Genomic DNA, 24,369 nt, shown 5'->3' on the forward strand with positions numbered 1-24,369 from the left:
AAGTTTTGAAAGAGAAATTCGGTACAAAAAATGTTTAACATTAGGAGCTAGGCACACAAGGTCAGGAGGATACATTTCCATAAGACCAAGGTTCTTAAGATGAGAGGTAAAAAATATAAGAAATAAAAATGAGATGAATTTAGAGACTGCTGTCGCTAGAAAGTTTTGAAATTAATCAGACAATCTATGTAAAAAAATTATATACAAATGAGGGGTATACTAATATCACTCTGATAGTAGTTGGTGCATGGAATAGACTACCAAATTATATTAAAGTAAACACAAATTTAGATTTTTTTTAAACAACTTGGTCCCTTACGGGAATGACTGTTTTGGTATTTTGGTGCACTAGAAGGGCATTATTGCCTGTACATGAAATAGTGAAACATTTGTTTGTGTGTAGTAAGCATTTGCATGATTGATGTGATTTACGCAAAGCACCTTAAATTACATTAAAGCACTGCTGCTGTGGAATACAGCTGATGCACAAACATGGCTCGTCTGAAGTGCGCACAAATACCTATAACTGCAGATGGGAGTGTGAGCTGTCTGTTGAAAGCAACTTAAACCTCATGTTTGCTCAGTTTAAAGAGTTGCTATCTGGATTTGCAGGACTGGTGTGCTTTTGTGTGAAGCAACTTGGAGTGCTTTTATGCATGACAACTATTTGTGTGGAGCAAAGGTGAAATACCTTACCTGGTCCATCTTTATTGCAAATGTCTGAATTGTACAAAAGTGGCTATAACTTCTTGTTAATGGAGGGGTGTCTGTGTGAAAGTACGTGTCCCTCTTGTCATTTTCGCAGCTGAAATGGTTGTCTTTCAAATAGAAAATAGGGCATAAAATACATCACATTACACCTAAATATTTAGAACTTGTTGGGTGGTCTGGACTCTGAGGCTTTAAAAGTAGATTTTGGCAGAGATTTAGTGGCCTCTGCCCAGAACCCCGAATTGTGCAAAATTGGCCATACTCAGAAGTGTGTACAGGAAGGTCACTGAAGCTTGTGTGGGAGGCTGAGGATGATGTCATAATTTAATTTTCCTACCAAACATCAGAGGTGTGCACACATCACTACAGCTTGTGTGGAGCTGGCAACAGTGTGGTTATTTCTTTAACTTTTTCTCACAAAATTCAGATGTGTACACAATAGGTCATTATAACTTGAATAGGAGCAGTACACTGTTTAGGTATAAGAAGTTGAAGATATTACTGTTTATTTTTGCTTTTCTCACAGTCAAACTTCAGCTGTGCATACAGGCATAGCTCTCAACCTTCCATCTCCAAAATGAGGAACACTCGCCTTCATAATGTGGAACAAATGGGCAAAATGTGGAACACATACTAATGGCTTGCTAACATCTTCAATTAGGAAGGTCATAGGATGGTTAAAATATGCTGGTTTAGCTTATAAAGAAAATCCTTTAATGAATTAATATGATTAATTTCTATTTACTATGGATTTCACTTAAAAAAATTCCTAACACTGAATGTGTGACAGACTCTTTCAATGTGGAACTTTGAGGAAGTTCGAGGAACATGAACTTTTTAAGACCCCAAATGAGGTACGTTCCTCGTAATGAGGTACACTTGAGAGGTATGTATACAGGTGGCTATTTTGGGGGAGGTGAAGGAAGCCTGCTATTTATATACATCTTACAGCAGCAAGTTGAAATATGTTATGGTCCATTTATTTTTTTCAGTTTCGTCCCATTCTGACATTAGGGAGGTACACAGATACTGTCTATCTTTTGGGGTAGGGATGAGAGGGCATATTGTATATAATGCATAACAGAAAAACTTGTAGGTATTTCTATTTTTCACTTTAATCCTATTTTAACACCCGAGTGGGATATACAGAAAGTGTTACTCTTGAGTAGGAGTTGGATGTTAAGCTCAATCAATCGATATGTTTTTGTATGTTCATAAGTGTTTGTCTTCAGTTTATTGTAAACTGCTATTTTGTCAGCTTGGAGGATTAAGTCTCGGATACAAGTTATTTTTTGTTTGAAATAAAAACAAAAAAAATGTATATGAAGACAATTTCATCCCTTACTCATTTTTTTCTGAACCATCATTGGAGATAAAGATTAGGAAAAAAAAAAGTGGAAGCATATGGAACCCTGTGGCTTCTGGGGACATAGTAGCCATCAAACTCCAGCTAAATTCTGTTATTTCCTCAAGTTGTGGTATAGTCTTGGTCACCTAGGGTTTGTTTGAAAGGATGCAGGAAAAGGCAAAGTTGAAGATTGACTTTCTTAGATTAATCATGAATTTTGTTCACACCATCACTGAATGAAAAGGTTGTTGTAAAAAGGCTTACAGTTCAGAGCATGTAGAACCCCTCATTGGCTTCTGGAGTCCTTATGACCCTAGCCCCCCACCCCCTCAGTTTGATGCAGTTATTTCCTCCACATTTATTACAATGTAGGTTTGGTCAGTTGGGATCCATTGAAAACATGCAAGAAAAAACAAAGTTGGAGTAACTCCAATTTTCATTCATTAATCATGATGTTTGTCCAGGTCATCATTGAATAAAAAAGGTTAACTCTCTCTAAAATGCACATAAAGTTATCTAGGTAACCAGGCTGTTTTAAAAACTCCAAAACGCATCTCTGAGCATCTAGAAGCCTCATGCCTTCTGGTGCCTGTTGTGACCCAGACCCACTGCCTTAATGCAGTTCTTTTATCCACATTTATCAGAGCGCAGTCTTGCCTATTTAGGAAGTGCTGGATGGATGAATGAATACTGGGGTGGGAGAGGGGAGTGGAGAGTATGACCAACGTTGAGAAAAGGAAGAAAAAAGTAATCTGGATTGTGCAGCTAGACAAGGATTGGGGGGAGGTGGCACCAGGTGATATAGATGGGGGGGGTGCTTTGGAGCCCTTCTTATAGGGTGCCAGTTTGTCTAAAGCTGGCCTTGCTTAGAAAAGCCTTGGTATAGTAGGGGAATGGGATACATCCTTCTGGTAAAGGACATAGATAATCATAGTTGCTGATTATCTGTCTATATAATTAACAAGGATACTAGATAGTGCTTATGAATATATAACTACGTTTACTGCTTTACATAGCTACAAAATGAGTGCCAGCAAAACTTTCCCAAATAGTACAAACTGCACTGTGATCCAAGAACATCTGAAAATGAGATGCACTGTTTACATTTGTTGTACAGTACTATCACTTAAATGAGACATCATGATGACATTGGATATCTCAGCCCTCAGTATTTCATAATTTACACCATACAATTGGCTGTACTATCACAACTACTTTAACCAGAACAAATTCCTCTTCCTTTGCCTGTCAGAAACATTAAAGAAATATCTTCCTTATGTTTGAAACAAATTATTGACACTTGACTGAGGTGACCAGGTAACCAACAGTCCTACCTGCTAAATGTCATCTTTATCTGCCATTTGTTGACATCCACTGTAATAATGTTAGTTTGCTTAATGCTCCTAACTTGGCACAAGGAGGAGCAGTATGTTCCCCAGGACCATCATCTATGTTCTGCTGGCAGTGAGGGGAATCTGGCTTCTCACTTCCCTTTGAGAAATGGAGAGCATGAAGGAATGCCAGGCAGAAAGTCTCATATTGCCACAGAAAGACTCTCTTCAGATATGTCTGCTGAGCACTTCTGATGCGAGTCTACTGCTTTAGGAAGAGTTGTTCCCAGTTTGGCATTCTCCAAAACAACCAGAATCAATGTCAGAGTTGGAGTCAAGACTTGCTCAACAAGAGTGAGAAAGCAAGGATGTACAGCTCTTTGGTTTATATGCTTAGTCTGCTCTCTTTTGCACAGACTGCTTGTCTGATCTCGGGTCAATGGTGCAAAAGATTTATAAGTAAAACCCTGCGGATATTATGTAATGGTTTGTGATCTGTGTAATTGAAGTCTGTACTGAATAAATGTTGCCTGTCTTTTGTAGAAGCAGATAGTCATGAACTCATTTTCTTGAGGATTGCTCCCAACAAGATCAATTATTTTTCTTGCATAAATTCTTATTTTCTGCTTAACATGCTCATTGAGCTTTCTTAGGCTTTATCGGAAAAAAAATGTTTTCCATAACACATTTACCCTGAATAAAGGCCGAAATGTTTGGGGTAGTAATAACTTAAGATGTTGACATCAACAGTGTGTAGTGCTTTTACATATTTGTGGTTTTAACTTTACAAAACAGAACTGGAGATTCTCAAGCATGGAGTTTCCCATCATCTTAAGTAATTACCTTTTTAACTCTGTCAATGTTTACAGATTTTATTAAATGCTAAATCTAGCTAAATAAATACTGTTGTATCATTTTTGTATACACTGCCCAATCTCCTAGGTTATGAGTAATGTTAAGTACTTGACTGAACAAATTATATCTCAACTCATCATCATCATCTTTCCGCTGTTCCCATTAGGGGTCGCCACAGCAGATCACCTGTTTCCATTTCTTCCTGTCCTCTGCATCTTGCTCTGTCACACCAACCATCTGCATGTCCTCTCTCACTACATCCATAAACCTTATCTTAGGCCTTCATATTTTCCTGTTACCTGGTAGCTTCATCCTTAGCATCTTTTTCCCAATATACTCAGCATCCCTCCTCAGCACATGTCCAAACCAACGTAATCGTGCCTCTCTGGCTTTGTCTCCAAACCTTCCAACCTGGGCTGGCCCTCTAATATACTTATTCCTAATCCTGTCCACCCTCATCACACCCAGTGCAAATCTTAACATCTTTAATTCTGCCACATCCAGCTCAAACTCATGCCTTTTTGTTAATGCCACTCTCTCCAACCCATATAACATAGCTGGTCTCACTACCCTCTTGTAGAACTTCCCTTTCACTCTTACAAGTACTCGTCTGTCACAAATCACTCCTGACACTCTTCTCCACCCACTCCATCCTGCCTGTACTCTCTTCTTCACCTCTCTTCCACACTCACCGTTACTCTGAACTATTGACCTCAAGTATTTAAACTCATCCACCTTCGCCACCTCTACTCCTTGCATCCTCACCATTCCTCTATCCTCCCTCTCATTCACACACATATATTCTGTCTTAGTCCTGCTGACCTTCATTCCTCTTCTCTCTAGAGCATATCTCCATCTCTCCAGGGTTTCCTCCACCTGTTCCCTACTCTCGATACAGATCACAATGTCATCTGCAAACATCATAGTCCACGGGTACTCCTGTCTGATCTTGTCTGTCAACCTGTCCATCACCATTGCAAATAAGAAAGGGCTCAGAGCTGATCCTTGATGTAACCCCACCTCCACCTTAAACGCATCCGTCACTCCCACCGCAGACCTCACCGCTGTCACACTACCCTTGTATATATCCTGTACCACTCTTACATACTTTTATGACACTCCTGACTTCCTTATACAATACCACAACTCCTCTCTAGGCACCCTGTCATATGCTTTCTCTAAGTCTACAAACACACAATGCAACTCCTTCTGACATTCTCTGTACTTCTCCATCAACGCTCTCAGAGCAAAGATCGCATCTGTAGTGCTCTTTCCTGGCATGAAACCATACTGCTGATCACTAATCATCACGTCCCTTCTTAACCTTGCTTCCACTACTCTTTCCCATAACTTCATGCTGTGACTGATCAATTTAATCCCTCTTGTAGTTACTACAGTTCTGCACATCACCCTTATTCTTAAAAAATCGGTACCAAAACACTTTTTCTCCATTCCTCAGGCATCCTCTCACTTTCCAAGATTTCATTAAACAATCTGGTAAAAAACTCCACTGCCATTTCACCTAAACACCTCCATGCTTCCACAGGTATGTCATCTGGGCCAACAGCCTTTCCATTCTTCATTCTCTTCATAGCTATCTGAGTGGTAACATTCATATAATTATATAATTATAATTAAATTATAACTGCGCAGTGACTTTCATCCCCACCCTGGCCCTCAAGTTAATCAAACTGTAACTTCTGCACACTTCTTAAAAAATTCCACTATCATCCCCTCTCACCCTAAAGGACACACTCTTCTGTTTCTTAATTTAAATCTGAGAAGTATACTAAAAGTCCATGATCTACACACTATACTATATTTATACTCCTCTAACTTTACCATTCTGACTGAAACATAGCTCAAACCACATATCAAAAATAATGAAATCCTACCCCCTGGATACAACATATATCGTTTTGATTGTCAAAATAAACGTGGAGGGTGGTGTAGCCATAATCTTCAAACAAAACTTAACATCAGAACTCATTAACACTAATCTTCCTTCATTCAACAATTCTGAATACTTTTCAGTAAACTAAACATTAATAAAAATAAATCCTTGATCATTGTAGCAATATATATGATAGCCAGTGGAGAATTTCTTCAACTGTGGTTGAATTTTCACCCCAGGTGAAAATTCAACCACAGTTGAAGAAATTCTCCACTGGCTATCATTAACCTATAACCAGGAAGTTGTCATAATGGGAGACCTTAATACAGACTGAGCCACCTATGACAACAGTAATCCATGTAACTTTATAAACATACATGGCTCTTTTTCAATTGATGCAACATCCTACCAGAATAGATAAAGCATCTAACAAGACACTCAGTTCTTGATTGGATCCTCATTAACAAATCTCCTTCACTCTTCCAAGCAGGATGTCTCCCCTGCAGTATCAGTGATCATCTGCCCACTTTTGTGCTTAGACTTAATCTAAGTCCACCTAGACAGTCTACCGACAAATCCGTAATAAAACAAAATTTACTACTCAAGCATTTCAGTCCCTACTCCACCAAGTTAATTGGCATCCCCTAAAAATGTTACCACTTAATGCTGCTGTACAACATTTTAATACTACTATCCTTGGAATCTTAAATAGCTTAGCCCTTGTAGCACTGCTAGAATAAAAATGTACCATTCACCCTGGCTATCAAATACCACCAAAGGTCTTGTGAAACAAGACATGGATACACTATTTAACTAATAAAAAACAAGATAACTTAAACATCTACAAACAGCTTAGAAATAAAGCTAAATCCTAAATAAAAGCAGATAAAAAATATACTAATCACTGCACAACAAAAACATCAAAACAACCCCAAAACATTTTGATTCACCATTAACAAACTTCTTCAACCTGGCAACACTACCACACCTATACCCACTAAAGCCCCCCTCAATAGATAACATAGTTACACAGTTTAATTCCTTCTCCATAAACTCTATACGTTCTCTCATTAAATATAAACAGAACACCACCACAGGTCCCAGCCATTAATCATTCTCTCTCTAATACTTTCTCCTTGCAAACTTGTTCCAACTCATACTATATACAAACTTATTAAACAACTCAAACCTACTAGCCTTGCTGCTGATGATCTACCATCTGATTTTCTCAAAATAGCTGCCAAAGTTATTGTATATCCCATATCAATCCTTCTCAATCCCTCATTAACTGAAAACTGTGTCCCTCTTCGCTGGAAAATCTCTAACATCACTCCCTTGTACAAAGGTGGAAACTCCACAGAACTGACAAACTATAGACCAATTGCTATCCCTTCACCCCTCTATAAAATGCTCAAGAAATGCATTCACTCCCAACTTCTACATCACCTCCTGTCAAACAACTTACCTTTCCTATACTCAACATGGTTTTCGGCCCCACAGCACTACAACCACCCTTCTAAGTTTTACTAACGCCATAAATCATTATACAAACCAACATAAGCTTGTTACTGCTATCTTTCTTGATCTGTCTAAGGCCTTTGACACAGTCTCACATCAGAAATTGTCAGAACTAGGCACTTTGAATATCAGTCACTCTACCCTATCATGGTTCCATAGTTACCTAACTAAACGCCAGCAAGCTGTCATGTGGAAACAAGAACCATTGTGTCTACTCCCTGTTAGTATTGGAGTCCCACAAGGTTCCATATTAGGACCCCTCCTTTTTAATATGTTCACCAATCAATTGCACAAATCTACTTCTCTAGCCTCAGTTATTCAATATGCAGATGATTCGACCCTTATATGTAATGCATCCTCATTTTCACAGCTACAGGAAATCACACAACAATCCTTTCTACAAGTGAAATCTTGGTTTAACAAATCTAATCTTATTTTGAACCCTAGCAAAACCAAGCTTATGCTTTCTCCCCACCAAATCATCCATACCTCCTACCTCTTTCCACATAGATTCCTCCAACAACACATACAAATGCCACCTCTCAAACTAAGCTACTAGGTGTTATTGATGGCAAACTGATTTTTTTTTTTTACTCAAATGATTTTTATTTTGATGAAATAGCACAATTTAATACATTCATAACATTCAATAACTATTTACGTTCAGCCTGACAAAAAGGATTCGGATAAAAACATTTGTAGTTAAATAAGTTAATGTATGAACTATGATGGGAAGTGTTTTTGGTTTCATCTGTAGGGTATTAATCAAATTCAAAACTTTCCTTCGTGGACTATTAACCAATGGCTTAGGAAAAGTTCTCAACTCTTTAGTTCTTTTCTCCATTAGTATGCATTTCTACAGTGATGATAGGAATTCCTCCATTGTGAGGGCTACATTAGAGTCCCATTTTCTAGTTGTACATTTTCTGGCTATTGCTAACATTGTCCACAACAAATACAGGTCATCTTTCTTCATATTATTACTATTAACAACATTCAATAAAATTAAAGACTTTGTCAAAACAAATATATCAGTATAGATAGCTTGAAGAAATTTGTTAATCTCATTCCAATATGGTTTATATTAGTACAGTCATAAAAGTGAGACCAGTCAGCATTAGTGGACAGATGACATCTCCAACATAACTTGCTGTTTGAAGGGTTCATTTCTGAGAGTTTCTCATGTATCAAAAAGGATCTGTGTAGAAATTTCCAATGAAAAATCCTCCGGAATTGTGAGTAAGAAGTTAAACTGAAAATAAAATGTTTGTTTTATCTTCCATTGATAATGATACTTGAAACCCTTTAGTTGAGTAATGCCAGTAAGAATCTTTAGGAGCTGTCTTAGACAAAGTGTTTTATATAGATATGATAATTCATTCTTAACACTGATGTATAGATTTCTAAACATCCAGTTTATAATTTTTGGTATGGTTTTGAAGGATGAGTTGTGTATTCTACACAGATCCTTAGTGTATGCTGTAACACTCTGAAGAACCAACCAGTCATTAGGGGATAGGCCATAGGTTGACAATATACTTTGTGTGTTCAAAGTTTGTTGTTTTTCAGTACATTGAAACCATCAAAATAGGTTATTTTCCCATAAACCAAAAATTTGTGTTTTATCAGAGAAATCCCTTGTAATAGTAAATGGTATTAAAAATCTATGCCACAGTTTTATATCTAAATTTGTGTTAATGAATTTTCTAAACCCATCAAAAATATTGTTTATTAGTGTTTAGTTAATGTTGTACTATACTGTAAATTTAAACTTAAATAGTGCCATATCTTATCTTTGTCGGTTACCAAAGCATTCTTTGATGATCAATTTTTATTCATTAGTATAATGGAGTGTAAATGTTTGCAACTGGAAGAGTATCTAGGATTTATCCAATTCATCACTATTTTAATTATACATGCCTTTATAATAAGTTTCAATATCTGGGAATTTTACCCCCCTTGTTTCCATTTTCTGATATGTCGAGAATATGCCACTCTATTTATTTTGGGGTACCATAGGAATTTCATCAGAGTTTAAGTGATTTCTTTAAGGATTTTCTTTCATGGTGGAAGTATAAGGGCTTGTGCTATACATAATATTTTAGGTAACAAAACCATTTTTATCAGTTGTAACCCATCATCAAATGTTATAAACAAATTATTCTATTTGCTTATTAATATCTTGATTAAATCTATGGCTTTAGCATAGTTAAGCTGTAAGGTTTCCTCTATATTCTTGCCTAGGACTATTCCTAAATAGTCTAGAGTTGAAACTTGGTTTCCAGTAATATGATTAACTGGAACCTGTATGATCTTTTTTTATTTAATAATAAATATTTTGATTTACATTTGTTGGAGAGTCCTGAGATTTTTTTTGGAAATTTGTTGTTACTATATCCACTTCACCTAACACTTCCTTAGAGTTGGGTAAGGTAAGTAAGACATCATCAGCAAACATCATTATTTTAGAAATATATTGGTCATATATGTTTATACCTCTTATCTTTGGGTTATTACGTGTTAAAATGGCAAGTATTTCTATGCCCAGAGAAAATAGGATAGGGGACATGGGACATCCTTGTCTAGTACCTCTAGTGATTTGGATTGCTTTGGAAGTAAAGGGACCTACTTTGACATGTGCTAGATTATTTTCATAGATTTTCTTTATCATTGTTATAAAAAAGGGGGGGAAATCAAATAACTGTAAGACTTTAAATAAATAACCCCAATTTAAGGAGGCAAAGGCCTTAAACTGAAATTTGATGTTCACATTTCTCAATCAGTCAAAAAAACACATCAGACTTGGCTCTCTTTACCGCATTAAGACATTTCTTACTAACCAAGCCAGATTAGAGGCTCTTTACCGCATTAAGACATTTCTTAGATATCTCCAGAAGTCGCATCCTATCTACTCTATTCTATGCTTCTATCTTTACCACACTTAGCGAAACTGAACTTTCCAAACTTGAATCTTGCTGTAACAAAATAACCAATTTTGCCACCAACTCCCAACACAGGTCGCACCATTGTTCCTCCTTACACCAATTAGTGTTTAGTACTTTCCCAACATCTGATCTATACCCAAATCATTTTTGCCCACAACTTGGTATCCCACCCAGACAAAATCCCTGCCTTACAACAACTTCTCCAACCATATGCAACTTCTCGGCAACCCCGTTCTATTGACAAAACCCTCCTGCAAGTCTCCAAAAGCAAAAACAAGGCTGGAGACTCCCATTATTCCCACTGCATTTCAAAAATTTGGAACAGCATTCCCAAACACATTTTAAGCATTACAGACAACTCAATTTAAGAAACACCTAAGAGACCATCTATATAGCAAATGGATCTGCTCCTGTATCAGCCCTGGCTAATCTCCCCTTATATATCTCATCTAACCTGTGAATCTATACTTTCATTTCTTATGTATTCCCTTCCTCTAACTCCTTTCTCCTCTTTCTCTCTTTATACAAAGTTAATCTTTTCTCTTAAATAACATCTATGTAATAGAAAACAATTTTTGCCTCAATTTTTATATCTATTTCTCATTTTACTATTGATTATTCTCATAATTGATATTGCTCTATCTAGATACCTGTTGCACAGTTGTATTTTTCTTTTCACATCAATGTATTTTATACTTTTTATATTAATACCTATGTAAATTGTATTTGTGGAGCTTTTCTCCCTGGGCCTCCACTGAAAATGGGCTCACACCCAATTGGACTATCCCGGTTAACAAATGTAAAATAAATATTAATAGATTTATCTTGTCCCCACTAAATTGTTTACTTTCCCAAAATGGAGAATAGCTGAAAAATGTGAATACATTTTTCCCCTCTATCCTCAATTGTTCAATTGCCATCTGTAATTTGAAAATAGCTGTAGGCTGGAGTCATACTTCCAACCACTCAGTGCAAGAAATCTGGACAAAGCCAAATAAATAATGGACAAAAAGGCCCAAAAATAGAGAAAGACTTTAAATATCGGTCTAATAGACTTGGAAAGTTGCTAGAATAGGATTTGTGTCAGCATGCATTTTCTGAAGGATATGAAGTATGAAATTCAAGAATGTCATTGGGGTGGGAGGTTGGCAAAATGGTTAAGGTGTTTACCTTACAAACATAAGGTACAGGGTTTGATTTTCACATGGGATAATTGGCTAGGCTGAAAATGGCCCACAAGGGCAGTTAGCCTAGTACTAATCTATGAACCTATGAACCTAATTATTTATTGACTTTGATCACTTTTTGCCAGAAAATCATACATTTTATGAGCAAGTGAAAAATAAGTAAAAATCTGGAGGTTCTGTGAGAAAATGCTTAATGGAGAGGTATGATTGGAGATGACCATCTCTTTATTCAGAAATACTGTAGCAGTCTGACATTTCCTCCCCCTCTAAACATTTGTTATAGCAGTTAGGTATTGCATTCACTTGAAAATATTTCTAATGAGTCTATATCTGACCAACAGTGAGGAATTCTCTATTAGATGCAATATGATAAACATATCTTAGAACTAGAAAAATATTTTATGTTAAATAGTAATGTCCACCCATTAACAGCCGCATAACCTTTTGAACTTGCATCATTGCACATCTCCTGACTAACCAGTTGAAGTGTAACATGTCAGTTTGTTTGAATAACTGCTGACTTTGCTCGAATGCCTTGATAACTTTCTTGCCTGAATTTGCAGTCCACTTTCAATGGATCTCCCCAGCTGTACCTTCAGTACTGTAATTTCACACATCCATGTACTCTCTTCCCTTGCCCAATCTTAACTATTTCCCTCCTACTTTGACTTTTCCACATTTTTTGCAAAATTGTTTGTTGACTGGCTGTAATTTTTCTTATCCTGTAGAAGGGTGTGCCACGTATTGTCCTATAGCTTGACAAAGATGTACAAAGCCTTTGTTTTGTGCAGATGTATGACATTTTATCACCCACAGTCTCCACGGAGCATGACCTGGTAGGATTGCTTTGCACTCCATTTCCATTTGGCTGGGGATACCATCACCCTTGTGTATTTTTATAAGGTTATCAGTGATTTCTGTTTAGTGTAATTTTAATTACTACTGCAGCACGTTGCATCTCAACTGCCACTTGTAATGTACACGTGGTAATCTTCATGCCCAGTATAAAACATTGGAGATTGAGATAATATACAGAAAGTAATTTCAGTAGCTGCTCTGAGATGAGATTTGATGATGGACAGTAGGGCATGGGATGACAGGGAGGGTGGGTATTCCAAATGGGGAAAAAAATGACACAATTGAAGGTTCTGTTTTTTAAGGTTGTGACAAAAACAAAAAATCGTAGTACAAAACTGAAGGTGGGAGTAAAGGATTTAAAAAATATTTGATGGGACTGCAAATTCCAAGATGGGAAACTGAATCGGCTGTGGGTGAGCATAGTAAGAATTGCCAAGGGGATATACAAGTTAATGGCTTCATTTTTAATGCATTTAAGCATTCTATGCATTTTCTTTTTGGCCCCCATTAGCTCCACCACTGCATCCACTGATGTTTCCTCACAAAGCCATTAATCCCCTTCGTTCTTGGGCAGCAGTATACTGTCCTATCCCATGTGCCTGTTGTGCCCCCCCCCCTCTCAGGGGAGATGGCCTCTCTAGAGAGCCCACCACCTCTCTCTGCTGAAGGGAAGGAGTTGCTAGGAGGACATCATATATGTGGGCAGGGTGGTAATTTTATAAAGTACACAAGTGGCACAAGAACCCTAACTGGAGCATAGTATTTGACATCATAGATAACCCTGTGCATGGTGATTCGTCAAACTTGTGCCTACTGCCAGTCAGTGTCCTGTTCCTATTGAGTGGTGCCTGCTTATGAATAGACACCCCCCCCCCCCCGCTGCTAAGTTCCTCCAGTAGAGGTAGTATTTTAAAAGATTTACACAGATATCAACAACACTATATTAAAATGTACTACCAGCTACAAGAAAGATTTAATATCCCTGTGGGGCTTGGAGTTCCACAGAGTCTTTATATAATAGTCATCAATATTGAATCATTTGTATTTATAACTTGTTTGCACTGCATGTTTGTCATTAAACCAAAAATGGTCAAACAAGGCCTTCTGTTAGGATAAGTAGAGAAGTTTTTTAGGATTAAATCCTCTTCTGCCTTAATGATTGGAAGTTAAAAATGGCATCCATAGAGAAAATTAAGAAAACCGTGTGATAAGCTTTCTGTACTTTCTCAAAAAAGGGAATGAAAATGGAAAAACTAAAAGTGAACATCAAGCATAACTAGATGGTGCCTGTAAGTGAAATTCTAGTAGGGTGGAGGAAGGCACCAGAGGCAAAACAATTGTTATTTTAGAAAATGTTTGGAATGAGTAACACTTCAGTAGAGCTGTTAGAACATTGAGAAGTTCCTGGGAAGGTTAGAAACAAAATCAAATCAGTGGTTATGAGCATGTAAAAGAGTAAGGTACATCTGTGGGATATAAACATATACATTATATATATATATATATATATATATATATATATATATATATAAATATATATATGTATGTATATATGTATGTATATATATATATATATATATATATATGTATGTATATATGTGTATATATATATATATATATATATATATATATGTATGTATGTATATATAAGTATACAAATACGAATGGCATCAGATGTATGCAGCTCATTGACAAAGGGCAGCTAACTGGCAGATCACTGCTTGGCTATACTTGAACCCCATAACATTTTCGCCACTGAGCTCTGACTAAGGTAGGAAAGTGCTGGCAGGGATGTGATGAGGTATGACTCCATATAATCAGTGTGTGAGTAGCCCTGTTAATTTTAGCAATTTGTAAAAAAAAAAAAAAAAAAGTATAGATAAAGCAGTGTGTACAGACTGATGCCATATTCTACCAATTTATATTCTTTGTGATAGTGAAATAAAAAAAAATATCTTTAAAAAGATGGGATCAGACAAGGCATCTGTAAATGAAAATCGATTTAGAGCCAGTAATGGACTCTCAATACCTGAGAGAATATCAGGTGGCTGTGGGAGGTGATTGTAGATGCAAGTATAGCTGGTTTGTGAAGAAAATGAGAAAGAGGGGACTGGTAATTGGAGTAATTTATAGCATCATAGAAAATACAAGGCACTTGAGTCTTGTGACCATTTATGCCCTGTCTGTACCCATCATCAGACTGAAATTCCCCTCTGATGTCAGTCCATTTGAGCCAAAAGTTAATTTGTGAATACCCATTCAATTGTCCATTTCCTGTCTGAAGGAAGATAGTGTATCACACTGCTTAATTTGCAGTGGAAGTGTATTTCAGAATTGGGGAAGGCTTAGGGTTGAAAGCTATCTTGTTACTGGTGAAATTTAGATCATCTTTGGTATTTGAGTGGCTATTTGATTTGTGGCGAGAAAAGATCCAGGACTACTGGACTCTGAAGGCAAGGCATAGATATCCCCCCCCCTCAGGAGTTTATAAGATATTGAATAAAGGGCCAATGCTTCCAGTCTTTTCTGGAAACTAGGTTTTTAAGCTACTGAGCTTCTTAGTTGGGAACCTCTTTTTAGTTTTGGTATGTCTGATGAGGTATGGCCCAAAGGGAATTCAGTGATTGGCCTAATCAGTACTGAATGTAATAGATCAAGACCTCTCTGGATCTAGAACATATCCCTTTGGCAGGCAGCTGCAGTAAGCAGTCTTAAAAGTACTGAAGCATTCTGTATATTGAGTCTATTAGGATGGGACATAAGCTAAGGGATGATGTTCGCTGCTGTTGGAGACAAGACCAAAATTAATTGGGGGCAATTCTGGTTATATTTTACAGAAATTTATGAAGCTGGTGTGATAATATGGAAAGGTGCAAATGATGATACTTTCTGTATAAACATACAAGTCTAAATTAATTAAAATTGATTTATTAAAAGTAAATTATTTACATTTTCAATTGTAATATATAAGCAAGTTTACATTTTGACTTTACAAAGACCACCTTTAACACCCGTTTGGCTGTTTGCAGTAGGAAAAAAATTGACTGCACGTTGTCTGTACTCTGACAGTATTTATAGGCATGAAAAGAACTCCTTCACGGTATATTTTATAATGGTCATGTTTTCTTAACAGGACTTGGCGATATGGCAGTGTCTAATTCAATTGGAAGCAATGTGTTTGATATCCTTGTGGGCCTTGGAGTACCGTGGGGTCTTCAAACAATAGTAATCAATTTTGGATCATTTGTAAGTAACTTTTTCTACACTTTGCAAAAAAAAAAAGTCAGTATATTTGCAGGGAATGTTTTAAAATAAAATGTGCATCTTTGTAAAGTTACTCTTCAAGCAAAATGTTAGAGCTCATTTGTTGTTTTAAGAACGTTTTCTATAAACAGTACCTTGTAGTGAAATTTAAATGATGACAGGCTTCTAATAGATGTCTGAAGTGTTAAAGGTTTGGTTATTAGTAAAATGTGCTATTTATCGAGGCTACATTGTCTTTGTTATACACTTATAAAAAGGGTAACCATTATTCAAGGAGTAGTGCATATTTTTCACGGTATTAGCAAGCAAAAGTTGCAAAGAAAGTTTTTGAATGCATCTACCATATTATATATATATATATATATATATATATATATATATATATATATATATATATATATATAGTGTTATTTCTTCCTACTTGAATGTTGTGGGTAGCATGTGCTATTTTTGCTAATTTGGTTACATTATCAATAAATGTGTGTTAAACCAGGGTGTTCTGTGTCCAGTAATAAAAGGTTTGCCATTGTGGCATAGCCATAGTAGGAATGGAAAACTTTCAGTAAAATCAGCCCATCACTGACTGCATAAATGGTTTCATCAGTGTTTATTCATTTAAACTGTGCCAACATATCTGAAAGTAGTAATTGCTTAAATGTTAAGATTTAGACAATTGTACAATTGCATCCTGATGGTCAATTCATTCATTGCTGAACTGAGTCTGGGTCTACACAAGGGCATTTGTCAAATACATTTTGATATATAATTATCACTGGAGCAGAGGTATATAAAACTGGGGAAAAAACAGCTTCCACAAGTCAATGCAGAATTAAGATGCTGCTGCCACCACACTATTTTTTCCTCAGACTACACATGGGGCAATGTTAGTACTCTGATTCGTCATACGTCACGTGGGACAGTACTTGTGCTCTGATTCCTCATACTTCATGTGGCACAGTACTTGTGCTCTGATTCCTTATACTTCACTTGGCACAGTACTTCTGCTCTGATTCCTCATACTTCACGTGGCACAGTACTTGTGCCCGGATTCCTCATACTTCACGTGGCACAGTACTTGTGCCCGGATTCCTCATACTTCACGTGGCACAGTACTTGTGCCCGGATTCCTCATACTTCACGTGGCACAGTACTTGTGCCCAGATTCCTCATACTTCACGTGGCACAGTACTTGTGCCTGGATTCCTCATACTTCACGTGGCACGTACGTGTGCCCGGATTCCTCATACTTCACGTGGCACGTACTTGTGCCCAGATTCCTCATACTTCACATGGCACAGTACTTGTGCCCTGATTCCTCATACTTCACGTGGCACAGTACTTGTGCTCTGATTCCTCATACTTATCATGGGGCAGTACTTGTGAAGCCTAGTTCTTTTCTAGTGATTTTTTTTTCTAAGTTAACATACTGTATCCTATAGCAGTGGTCATAAAAATGAGTTTTCCTGACTCCCCAAATTCTTTTGCAGATTATATGTGCAAGTTATATACTATTTCAGTTTTTGCATAGTTTCCTTTAGCCATTTCAAGCACGTTTCAGAGAGTTAAGTCATTATTGATCAGCACACTTCTCTTACGGTTATGTATATTACAGACTAGTCATCATGAAATTTTGCTTGCTATATTTCTTCAGTCAGAAGTCATCTTAATCTGAAGTTAAATTGCCTGTAATTTTTTTTCTTATTTATATGCTCTTTTGCGTGTACCTACATATGCATGAATTCAGGACTGTGTGTTGCTTTAACCTCTGAAGTTACCTTGCCTGTGCAGTTTATTTAAAAGTTCGAGTGTTACATGAACTGGAGCTTTTCCTCCACTGAAAATGGGCTGTCATGGCTCACTGGACTATCCTGGTAATCAAATGCCAGTAAAATAAATAAAATAAATCTTTTTTACCTCAGTTATTTTAGTAAGACTGTCGTTGACCATCTTCTAAGAGCATCACAATGGTGTAATGGAAGGCTTCTCACAATACAGCCTGCAGCCCTGGCCATGCATTTAATTCCTGTTGTAAAGTTTGGCTTTTCATACAATGCTTGAATAAGCAATTCTCCTTTCAGAACTGCACCTATAACATTTACTAATACTTCAGCCAGGGCAGTACCCTGCATTGGGCATTAATTTGTTTTGGAAATCAACCTATTTATTTTATGCCAAATAAATTTTAAATGCTGTACTTTAATTCTTGGTTTAGATTGGAATGTCACTTTTATCAAATTGAATAGCTTTTCAGCTGATGTTTTTACCTATGTTTTCTTAATTAAATAGATTTCTCATTAAAACAGATGTGTGCTCCACAGTCGCATATTAGAAATCATTTCCATTTCATGGATGTTTCTGTGCTATTGCCCATTTTTTAAAAAAATGGTACCTCCCAACAGTCTGTTTATCTTTGAAGCTGAGATCCAAATAGAGCAAAGTTCTCCACCCCTGTAGGTTACAGGTTTAGAACCCACCTTTTCAAATATGTAATATATCTGCAAAAGGTAGACGTCCCAGACTGTGTAGATAAACATGAATATCTAAAAGTGAATAGTGTTTATTGCTATCAAAAAGTAGCACATGTATACATCATTTACAAGCAAGAGGGACAATTCAGCTTCTCCTTTCTTGCAAAGAAAAATTTTGTTCAGCTAATACTGTTTCAGTCTATACGTATTCCATAATAGAATAGCAATCGGAGGGAAGGAACACTGGCTTAAGGGGAGGAACCCACACACTACTCTTTCATTGCACACAGGTAAGTAAAAAATGGAATGAATGTCTCAGTTAAAGAAGCTGAGAACAGATAGGCTGAATGGGCATCCACTTGAGGGTAGAAGGAAGATTGGATATGCAGGATGGGAATGTGATTACGTCCCTTTATCCCGCAGCAGTAATCAAGGAGCCTCAATCCTAACCAGTGACACTGGTGAGAGATGGCCACTGAGAGGAGGAATGATCTTGCACAGTATTTTAAAAGAAGCTCTCTGCATAGAGTACAATTTCCCCCAAGAGCACACTGGGAACCTACTACAGACCTGGGACTGGACTCTCTCTCTCCAGATCAAAAATGAGTAACTTTGGAGCACTGTGTCCCAGTTCCAAGTTGCTGACGCACCAAAACCTGGGTATTTGATTTTCTCTCTTACACACACATGCACACACACATGCACACACACATGCACACACACATGCACACACACATGCACACACACATGCACACACACATGCACACACACATGCACACACACATGCACACACACATGCACACACACACGCACACACACACGCACACACACATGCACACACACACGCACACACACACGCACACACACATGCACACACACACGCACACACACATTGTCCTTGGAAAGGCTGGTACCAATTTACTATACCTTCTCCCAGACTATAAGATCACCTCACTTCCACCAGTCAACCACTGTCAGGCTCTTACAAGGTTATCCAATTATACTGCGTAAAATCAATAACATAAGTGGTAGAGTATAACCAAAGCAGACTGACTTTTCAGAGTGCCAAGGCATCACAGAAATAAGGACAAGTACTCTCAAAATTATAAACGTAGTCTCTAAAAGACCAGGCACAATGATTGGTATAAAAATATTTAATAAATAATAAAGCAGAAAACATGAGAATACTAAATATCTAAATATAATAAACAGAGTTTGTCACAGGATAAATAAAAATAACAGTTTGACAGATTCAAACAGATGCAGAAAAACCCTACTTAATCTCACTAGTTCCTGACTGTCTAAATAATAACTGGTCCCTAGTTAACTTAATACAGCAAGGCAAGCTTAAATGCTGAGATGCTTACTTCCACAAAGCCAGGTGATGAGCTTCTAACCGGCTGAACTGAACTCAGCTGACAGTGATGACTGGCCTAGATTTTTATATCGGGTTCCAAAGAAAACAAAACAAAGCAAAAGCTGTTGTACGAGTTCCACCCTCTGTGTTGGTTATAGAATGACATCACATGTGATCACCTGACTCTGGTACAGTACACATTCAATTATGTCAGAGGCTGTCTGTTAGTGGTGGCATGTCTTCCATCCACTAAGATAGGATACAAACTCCAGCAATAGTTTGGTACGCCTGCTGTCTCCAGACAACTTACTACTAGTACGCTATTATTCCCACTTACCTTTCTTCAGTGGACATTGTATGCCACGTGGCCCCTCTGATTACATTTAAAACATCTAACCCCTGACCATGTACCTGAACTACTGGCTTCCTCTGTTACTGGTAGACTCTGTTTAGGAGACTTAGGCTGACCACCATGGGTTCCCTGATGTCCATGTGCAACACTGGGTATCCCCTTCTTATCCAGTGATGCTTTGCTTGCTAAGTAGAGATCCCCTTTTCTCTCCAGCTCATTTGCAGAGTTGCACTGCCGGTCTGCCAACCAGATTCTCATGTCCTCGGGCAAAGTACTTGGGGCTTGTTCCCTCACCAAAAAGTCTACCAGGCTTTCAAAGGTGGTGACCTGACACCCACTCACCCACCTGTGAAAATAAGTGTTTAACTCAGCAATATAATCACGTGAACTTTCATTAGCCTTGCATCTATGCTCTCAATTTTTTTTTTCCTGTAAGTTTCAGGTGTTAACTTACAACAGTTCAATAAACATTGTTTTACTCTGTCATAGTTTAAGCAATCAGTATCAAAAAATTTAGAAACTGCACTTATAGCTTCACCATGGAGTAAAGGGGTCAGAAACCATACCCAGAGCTGTTGGTCAACATTATACTGTTTCCATACTCTTTCAAATATATGAATAAAACTAGCAACGTGATCACCTCTGCAAATTGTGGAAGAAATTTACTGACATTGATTGCCTCTGGGGTCCAGTTATTCCCTTCCCCATTATCTCCATGACACTAGTGAAGGGTCAACATCTCCCTGTCGCATTGTCATTTCTTCTCTCTTTCTTCAACCCCAGAACACCCCAGTTTCTCATTTTCTTCAATCTCCAAATGGCTGCAGTTTCTCATTTTCTTCAGTTCCCAAATGTCACAGTCTCTCCATTCTCCAGATGTCACACTTTCTCTTCAGCCTCCAAATGTTTGGGCTCCATTTCAAGTCTCTAACTCCAGACAGATTTTAAGTCCTCTGAGGAAAATGTGAATTGTCCTGTTTCTGAAAGGCTACACATCCCCAACACCCTCACCACTGACACCAGTGAGAGATGGTCACTAAGAACAGGAATGAACTTGCATGGTATTTTAAATGCAGCTGTCAGTATCAAGCACAATATCCCCCAAGAGCACACTGGAAACTTGCTCTAGACATGGGACTGGACTTTGTCTCTCCAGATCCCAAACAAGACTCTGGAGCACTGTGTCCCAGTTCCACATAGCTGACACACCCAAACTCTGGGTATTTGATTAAAATACACACACTCACTCTCTTGGGAAAGGCTGGTACCTTTTTTACCCAGACTATATAAGGTATCCTCACTGCCACCTGTCAACCATTGTCAGGCTCTTACAAGGGTATACAATTATACTGAGTAAAATCAATAACATAAATGGTAGTGTGTAACCAAAGCAGACAGGCTTTTTTGAAGTGGCCAAGGGATCACTGAAATGAGAACAAGTACTCTCAGGATTTTAAAAGTATTCTCTAAAAGATCAGCCACAATGAAAGGTATAAAAATATTAAATAGAAAACATGAGAGTACTAAATATCTAACAATTGGACAGCTTCAAACAGATGTCGAAAAATGCTACTTAATTAATCTCACTGTATTTCTTGACTGTCTAAAAAATAACTGGTCCCTAGCTAACTTAATAGAGCAAGGCAAGATTAGGTTCTTACTTTCACAAGGCAAGGTGATGAGCTTCTAACAGACTGAACTGAACTCAACTGACTGATAAATGTCATGTATTTTATATCAGGTTCCAAAGAAAAAACAAACTGCTGTGTGAATTCCATCCTCTGTGGTGGTTATAGAATGACATCACATATGATCACCTGACTCTGGTACAATACACATTCAGAGCTTTGCTAAGATCTGCTGCAATATTTGAAAATTATAGAATAATTTAAAAACTTCTACTATTCCCTTCCAGAATTCTTTGTTTAAAAATGTACATTTAATCAGTAATAGTAACACTGTTGATACATTTTTAACACAAACATCTGTAGAAGTCAGTGTGATAGTCAAATGATGCAAAATTATTTAAAAACTCTAGCTAACTATGCTGATATGTTACACATGCACTGCTCTATTCCCCCTGGCACAGATGGCAATGCCTCGCATCGGATCCCAAAGATAGGTTATTTAAATGAATGAGTGCCCAATTCAAATAGTGCCAGTGTAATCTAGAACAGATTATTGTAATAGTAGTGTGGAATATATCTATCATAGGCCATCTATTATAGTTGATGCAAGACACTCAAGGAATTATGGGAGAAGTAGGCTATTAAGGAAGCAGATTTAGATGAAAAGTAGAGTTGCGTGAAAGGAGTTTTTTTGTGAGTAGAAAGAGGAGGATGAATTATGGAAACTGTTCAGTAGTTAAGCATTACAGCAAAGGATGAAAGCACACAGTAAAATGCAAAAAAGTTGCAAAACAAAAGATTTGCTGAGATGCAATCTCAAAGTATTAACATATTTAGTTGGACAATCCAACAGAATAGTACAACTTTTAGCATTGCTGCCTCATAGTGCTTGGTTTTCTGGTTCAGTTCCCATACAGTGTCATTTCTGCATACAGTTTGAATGCCCCCTTATGTCTTTTTAGATTTTCACATGGGGTCACTGCTTTTCTTCTAAAGCCATAGAACATGTGGACAGACAAACTTTTATCTTTGGCCAGTCTGGAGGATTGAGACGCATGTGAATTCTGAAATGAACTGAAATATCAGTCAAGATGGATTCCTTGTCTTTATACCCACTGCGTCCCAAGATATTCAGAGTCAAGAAGGGGTTTAAGACTATTATAAAGTAGGAAATGGAAATTTAAATTAAAGAATTATATTTTCTTTAAAGGTTGTACCATCCATTATGGTCTAGAATGTTGTGTGCTAAAGGCACTCAATGTTGTACTATTTGAAGCAAAAATGCCATGTAGAGTCACTTTATGGTACTCTTGAGTTGTTGTCCATAGATTGGATGTCAATATCAATCCTTCATTTTGTGACTGAATGTGAAGCTAATGTTCAATATAATTTCTTATTTGCTAAACCTCACTGATTCAGCGTTGCAGTTTCCAGTTAAATGGTAAAAGAGAATGCATTGCACCGGACAGGGAAAAATGAATTGGCCATCCCTGGGTCTTTCTGTCTAGAGAAGCAGAAAGGAAAGCCTTGTTAATTATTGTGTGATTGGGGGGGGCAGCTGAATATTTTTCAGTAAGCAACCAGACGTGATAGTGCTTGTCGACTCAACTTATGTTAGTCACATCACCACCTTTTTTAATGTACGTTATTAGATTGAGAGACTGACAGTACAAGCTTTCTGCTCTGGGGATATGGCTTGAAGGCTTGATATGAGCATTAGATGGTGACTTGTCAGTAGTGATGTACACAACTATCTAGTGTTGAGCAGTGCCATGTCTATTATCCAAAGATTAGGCAAGCATATGGGGGAGTGGGCTTGGAGTAATGGTTAAGGTGTTTACTTCATAGATGCAAGGCACAGGGTTTGATTTTTACCTTTGGGTTGGGTAACTTGGCTAGGCTTAAAATGACCCAGATAGGCACATAGCTAAGTACTAACCTATGACCTTAAATGCAATCTGCAAATGCAAAGAACAGTAATGCCATCCTTATTTGCTTGGCCAGGCTGTTTTGCTTTTGTAATGGAGGCAATGTTGTTCATTTGGTCAGTAGAAAATATTTATTCAAGAAAATTCAACATCATATGCTGATCATTTCTTCTGTTGCTGTGGATCGGCTAATTGTTTTCTGTAATCTGATTTTGTACCATAAGGATGATAATGTTTCTGGCTTGGGCACATCTGTGTGCAAATCTTGTTTTAGTGCATGTAAATCATTTTTTAAATACTTTTCAGCTGTGGCAATAACATTTCTTATTGTGTTTTATACTAGCCAAAACATTAATAAATAGCTTTGCTTTGGAGGTCTGACTTTCTCCTTTTCCAGTTTTTATTATCAGATGAAAATACACTACATGATGTCTTAGAAGTGGCAGTTGTTTTAGTAAAATGAAATGTTATCCATATGTAATGTTGATATGACAAAGACAAACTCTTAGCTGAAGTAGAAAGCCCTGTAACATCAAAGTAATGACTAATCACAAGCCTGACCTCTTAGGAGTCCGATATCTACAGGTCCATGCCTAATGTAGATGTTTTCAACCATAAAGGTATTATAAACTGTTACTAAAGTGCAAGTTGAAGCACCACGGGTCTTACCAGTAGAGTCCAATTATCGACATTTCAGTGCTTAGGATAGATTTCACAGAAACCTT

General features: G+C 37.4%; 1 protein-coding gene across 1 annotated transcript in view; it reads left to right on the top strand.

Annotated features, from left to right (window-relative positions):
* Positions 1-24,369, top strand: part of SLC24A4 (solute carrier family 24 member 4) — a 1,237,943-nt gene that overhangs the window by 1,095,598 nt on the left and 117,976 nt on the right. The window contains exon 13 of the mRNA XM_044074649.1: positions 15,781-15,893. Within this exon, the coding sequence (XP_043930584.1) occupies positions 15,781-15,893 (113 nt within the window). The remainder of the gene's footprint in view (positions 1-15,780; positions 15,894-24,369) is intronic.

The sequence above is a fragment of the Protopterus annectens genome, chromosome 6.part0, assembly GCF_019279795.1.
Source record: "Protopterus annectens isolate FY-2018-M chromosome 6.part0, PAN1.0, whole genome shotgun sequence".
Lineage (NCBI taxonomy): Eukaryota > Metazoa > Chordata > Ceratodontiformes > Protopteridae > Protopterus > Protopterus annectens.